Source organism: Platalea leucorodia, assembly GCF_965183815.1.
Source record: "Platalea leucorodia genome assembly, chromosome: 2".
In the NCBI taxonomy this organism is placed as follows: Eukaryota; Metazoa; Chordata; class Aves; order Pelecaniformes; family Threskiornithidae; genus Platalea; species Platalea leucorodia.
The window spans coordinates 24637188-24651254 of record NC_138824.1 but is presented as its reverse complement, the minus strand read 5'-3'; the positions used below and the strand labels follow the sequence as shown (position 1 = coordinate 24651254).

The 14067-nt window shown below is 37.4% G+C and overlaps 1 protein-coding gene across 1 annotated transcript in view; it reads right to left on the bottom strand.

The window, feature by feature from the left end:
- Positions 1-14067, bottom strand: part of FRY (FRY microtubule binding protein) — a gene marked incomplete at its 5' end in the record, with an annotated part of 202829 nt that overhangs the window by 46371 nt on the left and 142391 nt on the right. Inside the window, 8 exons of the mRNA XM_082304133.1 lie at positions 848-942; positions 1887-2074; positions 2740-2861; positions 3561-3759; positions 5797-5982; positions 9483-9586; positions 10162-10312; positions 13466-13548. Coding sequence (XP_082160259.1) covers positions 848-942; positions 1887-2074; positions 2740-2861; positions 3561-3759; positions 5797-5982; positions 9483-9586; positions 10162-10312; positions 13466-13548 — 1128 coding nt within the window. The remainder of the gene's footprint in view (positions 1-847; positions 943-1886; positions 2075-2739; positions 2862-3560; positions 3760-5796; positions 5983-9482; positions 9587-10161; positions 10313-13465; positions 13549-14067) is intronic.

Sequence of the window (14067 nt, the reverse complement as noted above, 5' to 3'; positions counted from 1 at the left end):
CTCCATCTTGCTCTTTCCTGAAATGTGCACTAACGAAAGAGAAATAGCTCTTAGTTTAGAAAGTAGAAGATGTATTTCCCCTGTATTTTTCCTCTACTCTGTCCCAAGGCAATATTTGTGTTCTGCCATTGCAGTATATTACATAGCACCCAGTCTACGAGCTTCAGAAATGATAGCCCTTGTATTTTTGTTCTGCATGTAAAGCATGGTAACTTATGGACATTTTTCAAACACGTTGCCTATTCTGTTGCTGCTATTAGGAGTCAGGTAGACATTAATCTCCCTCAGTACTGTCAACAGCTGTGTTGCGGAAGGAGCCTGCAATTTACCGGCATGTACAAAGGTCTACTTTAAGGTCAAGGGTTTCACAAAGATGGTCTACATGTCTGGCAAAATCCATGAGTTATGTACACATGGGACAAAATTCTCCCTAGTTTTACTGAGGAGAAAAAAACATGATCATTTACTTCTCGGGGAATGCTTCGTCTGAGAATGAAAGGTTGTATGAAACCAATATTCGAAAAAACATGTTTCTTCCCAGATATGTTTTCAAGTATATGGTACAAAGGTGAAAAAAAGACAATATTTTTAAAGGATGTTAAATAAGATATAGCCAAGTGGCAGCAAGGCAGAATTTACAATGCATTGTAAAGTTCCATTAGTTCTATCAACATCATTTCAACTATTGCAAAATTTGGCTGAGATGTGCTCTTAGTCTAGTTCTCTGAAGGATACAAATGAGCTTAGTCTTATCAAAATAATTTTATGCTGTCAGACTGCAGACCTGCACACTTAATATCATGAAACACTGAAAAAAAAAGATACAGTTAGGAGAACAGGCTCTTACCGTGATAACACCGTCAAAAGATCGCTGTTCTTCAAACAGTCAGACAGATTATCCACAGCAGCTTCCAAAGTAAGTAGTGCCTCCATTACATACCCCTATGAATGCACGAGGTTAACCATTTCAACAAAGACATTCAAAATAGTGAACATTTAAAAATCTTCAGTTCATAAAAGGAATAGGCACCTAATGAAAACCTATAATTTCTCCTGAAAAAAGAACAACATTCACATCAATACCACTGCCCCGAACATTAAGATGTCACTGTTATGTTTTATTTTCTGCCTCTGAATGATGTATGAAGGCATGCAAGAAGGGCACATATCTCATCAGGGGATTGGTAATGGCATACAGAACCTCTGACTTGCAGGTCATGGATTTAAATTCTGCAGAGTTGTGACAGAATATTACTGTCATCTTGTGGCAGTTTCATTACCTAAGTAAAATATGGAGGTGATGTCAGTTTTTTTTGTTATTAAGAGCTAGTAGTTCTCTTTATTAAGTCTTGAATCTCACAATAAATAGTCTCTGATTGTAAAATTTCAGGAGAGAACAGTCTGTTTAGCTAAACCAAGTGAACATCATAGTTTACTAAGAGAGGACTGGATCAAACTAGGTTAGTGTAAGTTTTGTATTGTTACAGATGGTGTGGGTTTTTTTATTTCAAAAGATGTTAACATCTGAGAAATGAGGTGGTGTCTACTTCACATTGTCAGATTACATCAGCAGATAGGATGATGCATTCCTTAAGCACAAATTAATGATGTGAAAAGGGAAAAAATGGTCATAATGAAGATTTCATTTTGAGTGACATTTACTAAATGTTTTCTAGTTGTTCTTTTTAGAGCTATATAATATTGTAACAGCCTGATGAAGGCTTTGATAAGGTACGTAAGGATTCAGTAAACTCAGAGATAACCTTTTCTGAGGCCACATTCTACTTTGCATCACTTGACTCCAGAACATCTTGTTAAAATGGTAATTTTAAACTAAGTATACATTAAATCAACAGTACTAAGAAGCATTATGTACACATGCATACCTGAATCTCATCTCCGTGCTCTCCAATAACTTCCACCAATCTTGACAGGAGGTCAGACAATGCATGTGCAGAAAGGGGCTGCTTTAGGGCCCTGAATATCTGGAAAGAGCGACCTGCATAATGTCTCGAAGAGCTTGAAAGAGCTGTTTGTAAAGCAACTTCACTCAGATGCTGCTCCAAATGAAAACCTAAGTGAAAGAATAGTATGTAAATTTTTTTTTTTTAATGACAGATTTTACTGTGGATCATAAACGGGCTGAACCAACTCTGTGGGGAGGATATGTACTGTAGTATGCACTGGCTGCAACATAGTAACTTCTGAACACTCCCAAACCTAAAGCCAAGCTGAATTAGGAGTCTTTCTATTAGCTTCAAAAGGCTTTGGATAAGATCTTAAATATAAATACTGATGCTGCATTCTGCTTTGATCTTGGAAGATATTTAATTAGTGACTGTGTTGGTTTTCAAAATACAATCAGTACATTTCCTAAGCTCTAAAAACATAATAAATTAAAACTAAACTTTAATTGCCAGAAGAAATTTAACAAAGGACATTTACTTAGTAACGGTGATGTATTTTACCAACAGGACATAGAGGAGCTTTTATCTGGTAGCTTTTATCAATCAAAAGGCTTTCTACCAACAGCTTTGAAGAAATGTTCAATTTAACGTTCAGCAACAGTCCAATCTAACATGATTTTTTTAAAGCAATTCTTTCATATGTCATACATCCTTGTTAAGACATACAATATGTCGTGCTTCTACATAAGCAGATTACTAAGTCACAGGATAAACATTCAGTGTGACCTTGAGGGAATATTCTTTTAGCTATGAAAGTAAAAAAATTTACTACCTGACTTGGAATCTTTAAATACAGATACAACGTGACGCAGGAAATTAGTAAGCTGTTCAGCACTCTTGGTGTTCTGATTTTTCGGTGTGATATCTTCATGGCACCAAAGTGGACCAAATGCCCTTAAAGAAATACATAACAAAGTGCAAAATTTCTTTGAGTTATCTGAAATAAATGTAATCAGTTAAAATATGTAAATGTAAAAATAAAAAAAAAAATTAATAAAAATAATAATAAAAATTTAAAAAAAAAAAAAATGCCTGTAAAGGCAATGAGGTATTTCCAGGGCCATAGCCTGGAAAACATGCAACTGAACAGAATTTTATGAGCGAAACACATGTAAATAAATATTCCTACACTGTATTTTACAAAACCTCTCTTTTAAAATATAAGTTATACCATTTAGAGAGCAGCATAAACAGAACTCAATTTTTTAATTTAACATTGCACGTAGGATCTGCTGGCTGTAGTCGGTAGTTAATATTAGTTTCATCATGGCCTTTCACTACACCCTGTACACTTCCTATCTAATTTTATAATAATGAAACTTCTTCCATTAGTTCATTGTTGAACATAATACTATCAGTCAATTAAACATTTTATTCCTGTCAGGCAAGATTTTCTGTTGTTCCTGACACTGTAGTGCTTTTAAGTACCTACCTACTTCTATAAGTATCAATAAAAGAGGAATGGGAGTCTGTAATTACTATAAAACCTCAGTCATTTTCCTTTGAGTCTTTTAAGTTGCTACAGATAATTGTAGAGAAGACATGAAGGTATGCGTTTCGAGTGCGAACATATCCTCTGGTTATCTCCATTACCTGGTTGTCAGAAACTCAATTAATTTGTTTGCTTTCTCATCTGTTTCAGCAGCAGTGTCCATGTCCTCAACCTCTTGTGTAATCTGTGGGAGATTTCCACTGCTGCCTCCCAGGCTGATACTGGAGGAGGTGGAGCTGGAGCTCAAGCCGGAGTCTGGCACTGGAGACGACTGGTATTCCCGCAGAAAGTCAAAGCCACCTGCCAGCAGAAAGGGAGGAGATGATAAAGATGGAATGCACTATTGGGCCAGCATTACAGATGGAAGTGTCCGCCAAGCAGCTCTTTTCAGAGTCAGCAGCAGAAACCTTCTACTGGGAAACACGGGGAAAATCTGCAGAACACGGCAACCGTCAAATGCCGATGGGTGTGAAAATGGTACTCTGTTTCTAAATGTGCAGAATCCAATATAAAACGAAAAAGACCAAAGCCAAGATTTTTTTTTTTTTACTGCATGAGGGCTACAGTACTTGAAAGATAAATGTTTCATGGAATTTTACAATCATCAGAACTATGTCTTTCTGTAAAGTGAATTTTGAAGTTGGCTAAGTGTATGCAAAGTTCAGCTCTCTTCTCTGAGCTAGTCTGACGAGGAAAAAAGCCTCTGCAGGGTGGAATTGTTAGGACAATGATGTTGTCCTAATTTTACAAATGTAATGGAAATGGAGACATAAATGTTTAAGGCTTCTATTCAACACCTTTAGTAACTGTAAACACTGGACTACTCATATTAAATATTCTCAGCATTGAGGTTAAGCATCTGAGTAAGATTTCTGCTAGATCAAAAGCTTGGCACACAACTTCAGAGCTGGAATTAGAGACTAAGACCTGTTTTCTTAAGGTTAGACTGCTAGTCTACAACAGGAAAACTGGCCTTGCAAGAAGACTGGGAGCAGGAGTGGCCTCTCTACTGACAGAATCCATTGCAGGTCAGGAAACTCTTAATTTAGTTGCCTGACATTATGTGGAACGAACCTGAGATGAAGTATTTTCAATTAGGATTCTTTGCTGTATCTATTCACCCACACTCTCACTCTTTACATTAGCTGATAAAAAAAAGAATCCAAATACAAAGTTTTGATAACTTCTTGGACTTAAGAGGCCCAGACACAGGTTACTAATTACGTTTTTCAGAGACAGAAATGAAAACAGTTTTTCATTTTGGCAGAAAAGCAGTACTATAATTTTAATGTAAGAATTTTATTCTGTATTTAATAATTCACGGACATGCATTGGAAAAGAGATCTACACAACTCAATTACCTCATGTGTGAGGTAATTTTGCATGGACTTTATTCAGAATGAAACCTAAAAAGATCAAATTAATTCATTGATCTGAAATACATATCTCTTCTTCTCATTACTTTAAAATATTTTCTTGTATCTCATAAAAAAATCAGTTATCAAGTAATATTCTTTATAAAGCCAAACTATTTATTACTTTTGGTTATATTCCTTAAGGAACTACAGAAATGCCACTAATTTGATTATCTCTCCTTTTCATTTCTCAGTGTATGGTAAAAACTTCCTCACCCTCTCCCAGACAACTAATCCTACCTCCGTAACTCTACACTGGGTCTGTGATTCCTTTAAATCTCAGCAGTATGCTTGCTTTTAGTAATATTATATGATAATAGTAAATCTAGCTAGCTGCTTTCTACAAACTGTTCCCAGCCAGCCCCTTAAAAACAGGTAAATTGCTAAAAGTTAACGGAACACCCACCTCAGCAGAGGTCTGAAGTAAGCCTCCTAATGCAGAAACAGATTTCAGGACAGAAATGAAGTTTATCTGTGATATAAAGGAGGGTGTATATCACATGAAATTTAACTTAATAATGGAAAATCTGAGCTGCATATTCTTGCTGCTCTTCCTGTGTTGGAATTATTTATTCATGTCTTTTGAAGGTTGAGGAGTGATTGCCCTCATTTAAAGTAGTCCTGGCTCCCTGAGGGGGAAGGCAGGAAGTTATTAGCTGTATTAATGTTTAAAATTCTACATTATATATTTTGTCTTACATCAGATAGCTTTCTCACTATCATGAAAAGTAATCTAATAATAATTTGGGTGCATCTCTAGGGTAGTTCACATGGAATTAATATTAATGGGAACTGTTCATGTTTGCCACTTTACCACTTTAATTTAACAAAACTCTTATATTTTAGGAAAGTAACCTTGACATCCTACTTTCAAAAACCTCACAGTATAATGCAATGTTCTTTTCTTCTTTTGCTTTATTACCTGTATAAAGATATTCAGGTAAGTATGCTGGTTGTACTGTCAGAGTCTTGGTCTCATTCATCTCCCTGGTCTGAAGAAGCACTGATGCAATGGCTGGATAGTTGCTATTGCAAGATAATGCAATCAAAAGGTGAAGCAGTAACTTTTTACTGTGTTCAAAGACCTCAGGGCGGTAATGGTCAAGACCTAAAAGAAAAGGTTACAGCAATCGCTGAACATGAAGTAATAATAAACAAGTTCACATGCCAGAAATAGCAAAAATTCCAAGGCAGATCATGGCAACAGTGCAAACAAACAAAAGATGCAGTATTTCCGGACACAGTTACTGGTGTTTTTACTTCAAATGTATGTGTATATTTCGTTTCCAGACTGAGGTCAAATACAGGAGGTACAAAACAATGTGTGGCAATACAACTTTGTGCATTCTGTCTCACTGCAGTGTTAATTTGACAGGGCTGGAAAACCTCTAAAGATGAGAAATTCTTGGTGGTAGTTGTAATTACATTGCTTAATTCAGTATCTGGCTTTCTTGCACAGCCATCAGTTTTACGATGAGTGCAAACTGTAAGAGGTAGATACTGATTTATTAAGAAAGGAACTGACAGACAAAATCCCTTGAAAAAGAACTTCAGCTACCAGTAAGTAGCATGAGAAATTAGCCACTAGCTCAGGGTGCAGAACTGAAACCAAAGGTCTAGCACTGAGAGACTCTGATCTGGTTAGCACTACTGCTGTTCGTAAGATTTTAACACAACCTGAATAAATCACAAATTACAAATATAAAGGAAGTAGATGTTTGTAAAATAAACTGCACTCTGTGGTAGTAATCTCTTTTCGATTCTCTTTCAGTATCTTCCAGGATATTTACAAATACTTTCTCCTGTTTAGGGGCAGTTTCAGTGCTAAAAAATTGAATTGTTTTCTTCTTCAGCTCCTCTCTTCTCAGGATATATTCCTCTTTAAAAAGCAGCTCCTTCATTACTCTAAGTGGCAGCAGCCAACAGGTCTTTCAAGTCAAGTGTTTTCTAATGTACTCCAGTCATGCTGGTTCTTGTCTGGCCTGCAAAAATGAAGCTGCTCATACTGCCACAGTCTGAACAACATGTCTTTGGCTCCTATGGGCAGGCCTTTGGAGGTCCTGTGATCCTTGGTCTTACTCATCTGCCCATAGCCTCCTCCAAAAGAACCACGGCCAACCTGCCCACCTCTTTTTCAGCTTCTTCAGGTTTCTGCTCCTATTCTCCTTTCTCCATTTCCTTCCACCTGCCAGGAGATAATGAACCTGTCCTACCCTGTTCTAACATACACTGGAAAGGATATAAAAAGTTCTTTTAGTTGAAAATAAATTCTATATCGGCAGCACTCGTGACTTGAAGTCCTGTTAAACCCTAGGGCCGTATGAAAGTATTGACATAGATATGCCAACTATGAAGTGAGAAGGACAGTTTGGTCTTTGTGCTTGTCCAGTGCTGGGCTGTTCTTTAACTTGGAATAGTTCCTGAGAAGGTAAACTTCTGTGACATGGACACATTTCCACAGGAAATGAGTCTAGCTGCTCAACTCACTTCACACTGGTTGCAAAAGAGATTTTAAACTGCAGTGATATTCATGCACTACTGAGATAGGCAGGTTCACGCCAGCAGTCTGCCTCTCTACTTCACTACCAGTACTACAAACCATCCAATAGCCTATTAAATACATACATTGCAAAATTCTTTCATTTTAGTATTTTTTCACTCCTTCCAATAAATGGAAGGATACAGGCTCTCCAGCTAGCCACCATACCAGTTTCCAGTTTCCTTTTCGGTCAGATGCACCTGCCTGCTCACATTCCAACAGGACAGAAATACTTCATTTTCAATCAATCATATTCACACCTTTGGGTAACATGTGTAGCATAACTTCCTCGTACCATCACAACAGAGCTTTACTACAAAATATAGAAAAATTTTCCACAGGAGGTATAACAACTCTAGAGAAACTGAACTTGAAGCCTGGAAGCTGTGATCTCATTGTAGTTACCACTAAATCAGTTACACTTAGTTACCAGTTACATTTAGCTTTAATTTCACATTTGAGAATTGAGAGTTCTTAGCCAAGGGACTGTCTCAAATGGTATTCATGAATTTCTATTTATTTCTTTTGAAATACTGTAATGTTGAAACATTATTGCATGAACAAATCAGTAAAGATATTTTTATAATGGATTACTAATATCATAACTCTGTTTCTGCATATGTTTATTTGCATGGTTCCCTGATGGCTCCTTAAAGCTGTCTTAACTGAAGTGGCCACCCTGCTGCATACTATTCCTGTCTTAAGTTATTCATTTATTCTTGTGAGAATTTCTAACTGTAAGCACCAGTTTTCTCACACTTGTTACAAATCATACTAACGATGTTGTTTGATCAGTTGATAGTTATTGATTTGATTCACACACTTATCCAGTTCTCTTTCAGCTCCCTCTCACACTTAGAAAGTTCACAGCAACATAAAAAAGAAGTCAAAAATTGTTATGGGCAGCCACAAAATAGATTTAACTTTTAAGTGAAGAATATATGTGAAATGTCATATCGAAACTGACCCTGGCAGCCCCATCCGACACGGTCCTGGCTGTTATTCTTGTGTTTCATCAGAAGTTTGTTGAAATCAATGTACTAATACACAAAATTTGATTATTTGATGAGTGTGCATTTTCCAAAAAAACCCTATTTCATCAAAAAATTTCAAACAGAACAGTTGGTAACAGAGTAGCAGAAAAGAAGGAGGGATCTTGTCCAACTATATACTGAAGCATATCACATATATTCTACCACCTCTCAATTTAATCTTTTTTGCCTGCTGAGCAACAGACTCTTCCCAGATTGCCAGTGAATAGACTTAGTGGTAACTATGGTGACTGAATGAGAAGTGGACTGCGATCTCCCATTATAATAAATTTATTTCACAAGCATCTGGCTGTGTTTATTTGTGAAAACTAGTATTTATCAACCATGAAAGTCAGGGGATGGCTTTATAATGCTAAATACTCCTGTGTGCTAAAAAATTAGGCCACTCACTTTTCATAATGTTAAGTGGCAGGACAAGGACGGTATCACCCTCCTGTTGAACTGTGTTACGGTCAAGAACAGACACAGCAGTGGGGAAAAAACAGTGCCTCTATGCTCGGGTATATAAGGGAACACACTGACGATAAAGTATTCCATTAGCAGTGAATTTACTGAAGCTTGCTTTCCAGTGGTCTGTGTCCTACCTTCACTATCTATGCAGTACAGTAATCTTATCTCTCTTACATAATATTTTCACAAAGGCAAGAGACAGCACTGTTTTGTGTAGTCCAGGTCTAAGGCATGTGTTGATTGCCCACCTGCCCGTCACAAACCAGACTGTACAAAGGCTGAGTTTTGCCTGCCTTTCTTGCAGGGGGGGACTACAGGTTGTTTAGAGATATTTTAGGAAGTCAATCGTCTTCAAATTTTTACCCACCTTTCGAATTTGGGTGAAATTGGCCAAAATATTCAAAAGCTTCAAAGTTTTGAGACTAATTCACAGACTGTAATTGCCTCAGGCTTTTTTTTTTTTTTTTTGGAAAAACATGTAAGAAACACAACTCTACAGCTTCAGCAAAACTAAACTGAAATGACAGGATTACATTTATACCTTATTTCTTGTTCTGTTTGTCTTACCCAAAAAGAGAGCATGTAGTAATAAAGGGAGGTGAAGAGCCCAATCTTCTCTCACACTGTGATCCACTACCATCTCAGTCATGAAGATGACAGCAATATTGCACCTGGAAATTAAATCACAGGATCAGTTTGAAACCTCTTGGAGATGGGAAAACAGTAACATGATGGCTATTTCTGAAGAAATAAACAATGTCTACATTTTCAAATTTGTACCATTTCTTCTCAATATGATTAATGCTGAAGCACCTTAGTTACAGTAGTAAGCAGGTAAGGACCCATTACTGAAAAGAACACTATTACTGTCAATACAAATCATGTAAAAGAGGAATTTCAAAGTATGCATAGCCTAGTAAGAATAAAAGATCAAGGGGAAAAAAGTGCTATGAATAACAGCCACAGAGGCTTAGGAAAGAGAAATTTTCCTTTTCTGTTTTAGTTGTTTCTTCAGTCTGATTCTTATCAGAAAGTGAAGAAGTCTTACATTGTAAACAGGCTTTCTAGTAGAAAATTGGTAGAATTGCCAGCCTTCATTGCATGTTGATTTTAGCACTGGAAATCAGCAGAAATTGAAGGTATGATTTTCAGATATTCTGAGTGGCAGGACAGTTGGATTGGTGCTGGTCAACCAGTAAGAGGAAGCATCTCACTGTTTGAAATGTCAGAATGAGAAACTGCTCACCTGTGAAGGGGTCCCCGGGGTGTGATGGTTTCTGGGAGGTAGTCCACAAGTGGTGCCCAACATCCTCCATTGTAAGGCATGGGCAGGGGATGTGGTTGTTTGGTTTCAACAATATTCAATAACCAGCTTGTATAAGGAGAAACAGGATCGTCTGCGTGGAAAAGCATTAAAACAGTGCATAAAAAACAAGTTTGGCTACCCATTTTGGAGAAATAATAAAATAGAGTTGATGCTAACATATCAGCTCAGCTGTTTGGAATAATGTGATAAGACGACATGAGGTTTGCAAATTCCTGCGTGCAATAACAAGCGATGCATTTTTAATCCCTCTTTCACGCTGCTGGAAATTAAACAGATTCCAGGCAGAGAGCACCGAATGGTAGGAGCTGCAGCTGAATCCCTGCCGTCACTTAGTAGCTTTGGATCCAGATCACAAAGCACCAAGCAACAGACTTTCCCTTCAAAAATGAGAGAAAAGTTCAGCCAATGAAGCTGCTGTTGGAAGCCATCTGCTGCAAGGAGCCGTGTACCAGTGACACATTCTTGCAACTCCTCACCAGTGCCCTGCTGAGCGATGTTACAAAGGCAGAAGTTAAATGTCCTGAATTAGGAAGGAGGCATAAAGAATGCAAAAAACATCTTCAGGGTAATTTTCTTTCAACAAGGATGAACTGTCTCTTGAATTTCTCAAAGATGCATTTAACCTTGCTTCAGTATGACAGCTGCTGTATGTTAATAAGCAATAGGGTTTTTTCTTCCACCTGTTTATCTGCAATGATGTGGGTCAAGTAAGTTATTTCCACCACTTTCTGTCTTCTCTCAGCTGCACAGCTTTGTTCATCTCTCCTGTATTTTGTTCCCTCTCATTCTTCTTGATTTTCCCGTTGGTCAGTTTTTATTTCCCAGGTCTGGCAGTCCATGATACACTGCCATGGAAAGTATCCTCTCCAGGCCTGTTCTTGACATACATCCAAACATTGCCCTTTGTGAATTTTTTAATGAGAACATTATATTTGCTCTGGTTTTCTGTTATACTTTTGCATTTTAGGTAGGTTTGAAACTCTCAGCACTTTCATTTTTTTAACAGCATGTATCTGATGCTTGTCGGCTTTGCCATAGGAAAGAAAACTGTTTTGATGCCTACAAAAGTATCAGAGCTAGCTTTTTCTAATGCACATCACTTCTTGGTTTTGACAAAATGTCTTCAGGTTTCCAGATCTTCAGGAGCCCTTCAATGCAGTAGCTGCTCCTCCAATTATTACTAAAATGCCAACTTTATCATTCCCATTCTTCAGTGTTAATCTTCCAAGGAGCACTTTAGATCTTTATGATTTAGACCTCTACTTACTTCTCTCAACCTCTGGAGGATGACTTATTAGTTCCAGATAAAGAAGAATAAACTGACCTAATAATCTGGCAAAGTATAGCATTTTCACATACTCATCTTCTAAGGATTAACCAGATAATGTTTGCCAGATGCTTTCACTTTTCAAGGACTGCACAGTCACTATTTGTAACTACCATTTTAAGTGTTTCACATAAAACTGCTTCATGAAGTCCACACCAAGACCTAGCTCCTCACTCATGTTTTCACAGGCTTATGTGCAGACTGAGAAAAAAAGAAGCACTTTGCACCTTAACATACAATCTTTGCCTGAACAAAAGAATTTCTGTGCTGCAGAGTTGTGTTCCTTATTTACATCCTCAGAAATACACCTATAGTCAAGTAGACTGGAGAGAAGAGGGAAGCCATACCACCAACTCCTTCGCAGCCTGGACTGCCTGCCTGAGGGAATAAGTTGCACTTTCTTAATGGAGGTTGCATTGTTTATCTTGTAGAATGACAAATGGTATAAGAATTACTCTTTCTTTTCAGAGTTCTATATAAATGTCAGTAGCTAAGTAAAATGTATTTTATTTTACATCTAGGTATTCATATATTTGTGGAAGGAAGCCCTGTGAGAAGCAAACCTTGCATAAATATTCACAGTACTATAAAGCTTGTAGGTACAGGCAGGAAAAAACATTTGGGCACCGGCTTGAGGAGACATTCCAAAAGAACAAAGAAAATTTCAGTATTTTTTTAACCTTTTATTACTCTAAGCTCTTGTCAAAACCAGCTACTTGTGAAGAATGTTCTGATAATATAAACATTGTTCTGTTTTGAAAGATTGTTCATGCAGATCAGATTAGTGCTGGTGCTCCAATTAACATCTGCTGAAGAATTTTTAGTAGCTGCAGCACTAGAAAGCCATAAGAAAAACAAGACAAGTGTACTAAAAGCCACTGAGTTTAATATGTTGCACACTTTTTTGTGTATTTGAATACTGCTGTATGTACATACACAGTATTTTGTAAACACCGTGCTTCATAATTATGAAAAATAGTTGTTGATATACATTCAATTATCCTATTATATTGTATTTGATAGTTTCCATATTTTGCAGAAGAGTATTGCCAAAAAATTACTTCGATTAAAGAATATATAAAATCTTTACTTTTTACGCCAAAATACTGTCCCAAAATGGTGTCTGTAGCACCAAGACAATTATTTGATGTGGCTTTATTAAGCCAGAGATGAAAGTCAATAAAAAGGTCTTGCCTTTTTTACATTTGGTTAGGGCCTAACTGAAATCTGTATATTGGCTTCCTTACAATTCACCTCAGAAATGAAGTCAAACTGTCCAACTCCTAAAATTTACACTGTCATTTAACAGTTGACAGAAATATCTTGGTTTTCTCTGGAATCTCTGCTGAGCATCAAGTGACCATTTATAGTCTGTTTAGCAGAATTACATAAACAACAACAAGCGTGCTCAGGAGCCCTATCTCACTCTCCGCTTTAACACAGGTTTGCACAGTGCAGCCAGAAACTGGTTGCAGACAGCAGAGAAAAGCTACAGAGGAGGTAAGACCTCGTTTCTGGAAACTCCTGAATCTCTTCATGCTCATATAACAGCACTTGATTTGGAAGGAAATACTGGCAAAGGGCACTATTCAAAGTACTCGTAATGCTCTTGGAAATCTTTCGCCTTGCCACATATGAAAGGTTCAAGGTGTTACTGTCTGGAGGATTCTCTGCTGCTGCCTTCTGTGAAGTTCTCTGGCCTTTAAATAGGTTTGACTGAGGCCAGGTTAAACAAAGGAAATTAATTAAATGAGGTATGAAGGTAAAATAAGGACACTCCCTGTACGGTGATGCTACATTACTGTTTATACAGAACTTCAACAGAGAACCTCCACCAGTCATGTCTTCCTCTCCCACCAAAACACCAGAAATTTCATCAAATTGAATTGAACTTACTTTTGTCATCATCATAAGATCCTCCGGAGCTATTACTGTACCTTGATTCTAGTCGGGTATGTGCTCTGATTACATTACTGAACCTTCAAATACAAGAAAAACCTTCATTAAAAACACAGACTGACATTAAACATCTGGACTATATGCTTATTCTACAAAAAAAGCATTTCCTTAAGCATGCACTTTTATAAGGGAGTAGAAAGCAATGTGAATGTAATGCTGTTTCTTTCCACAAAAGAAGATTTTTGCAGGCAGTTTCTGAGAAGTTCCAACAGTGTGCTCCTGTGTTACAAGCTTTTAAAATTTAGCAGAGGGAAAATTCTCATGCTGCAAACGTGATTTTCTTCAAGCAAGAAAATGTGCTAAGGCTGAACTGAGATATACACTGTTCACAGCCATTATTTTGTCACAGCCCATGTTCATGGGTAGAATTCTGGCAACCTGCTAAAGCAGTAACTCACTGAATAGTCCAATGTCAAGCCCGCACAGGTATCAAGCAGCAAAAGCTGCAACACATCACCTTTCGATAGGAAAATCTAGCAACTGCCAGAGCAGATCTACCAGAGAAGTTAAGGGGATATGAGAGCCAGAACAAACTGTTC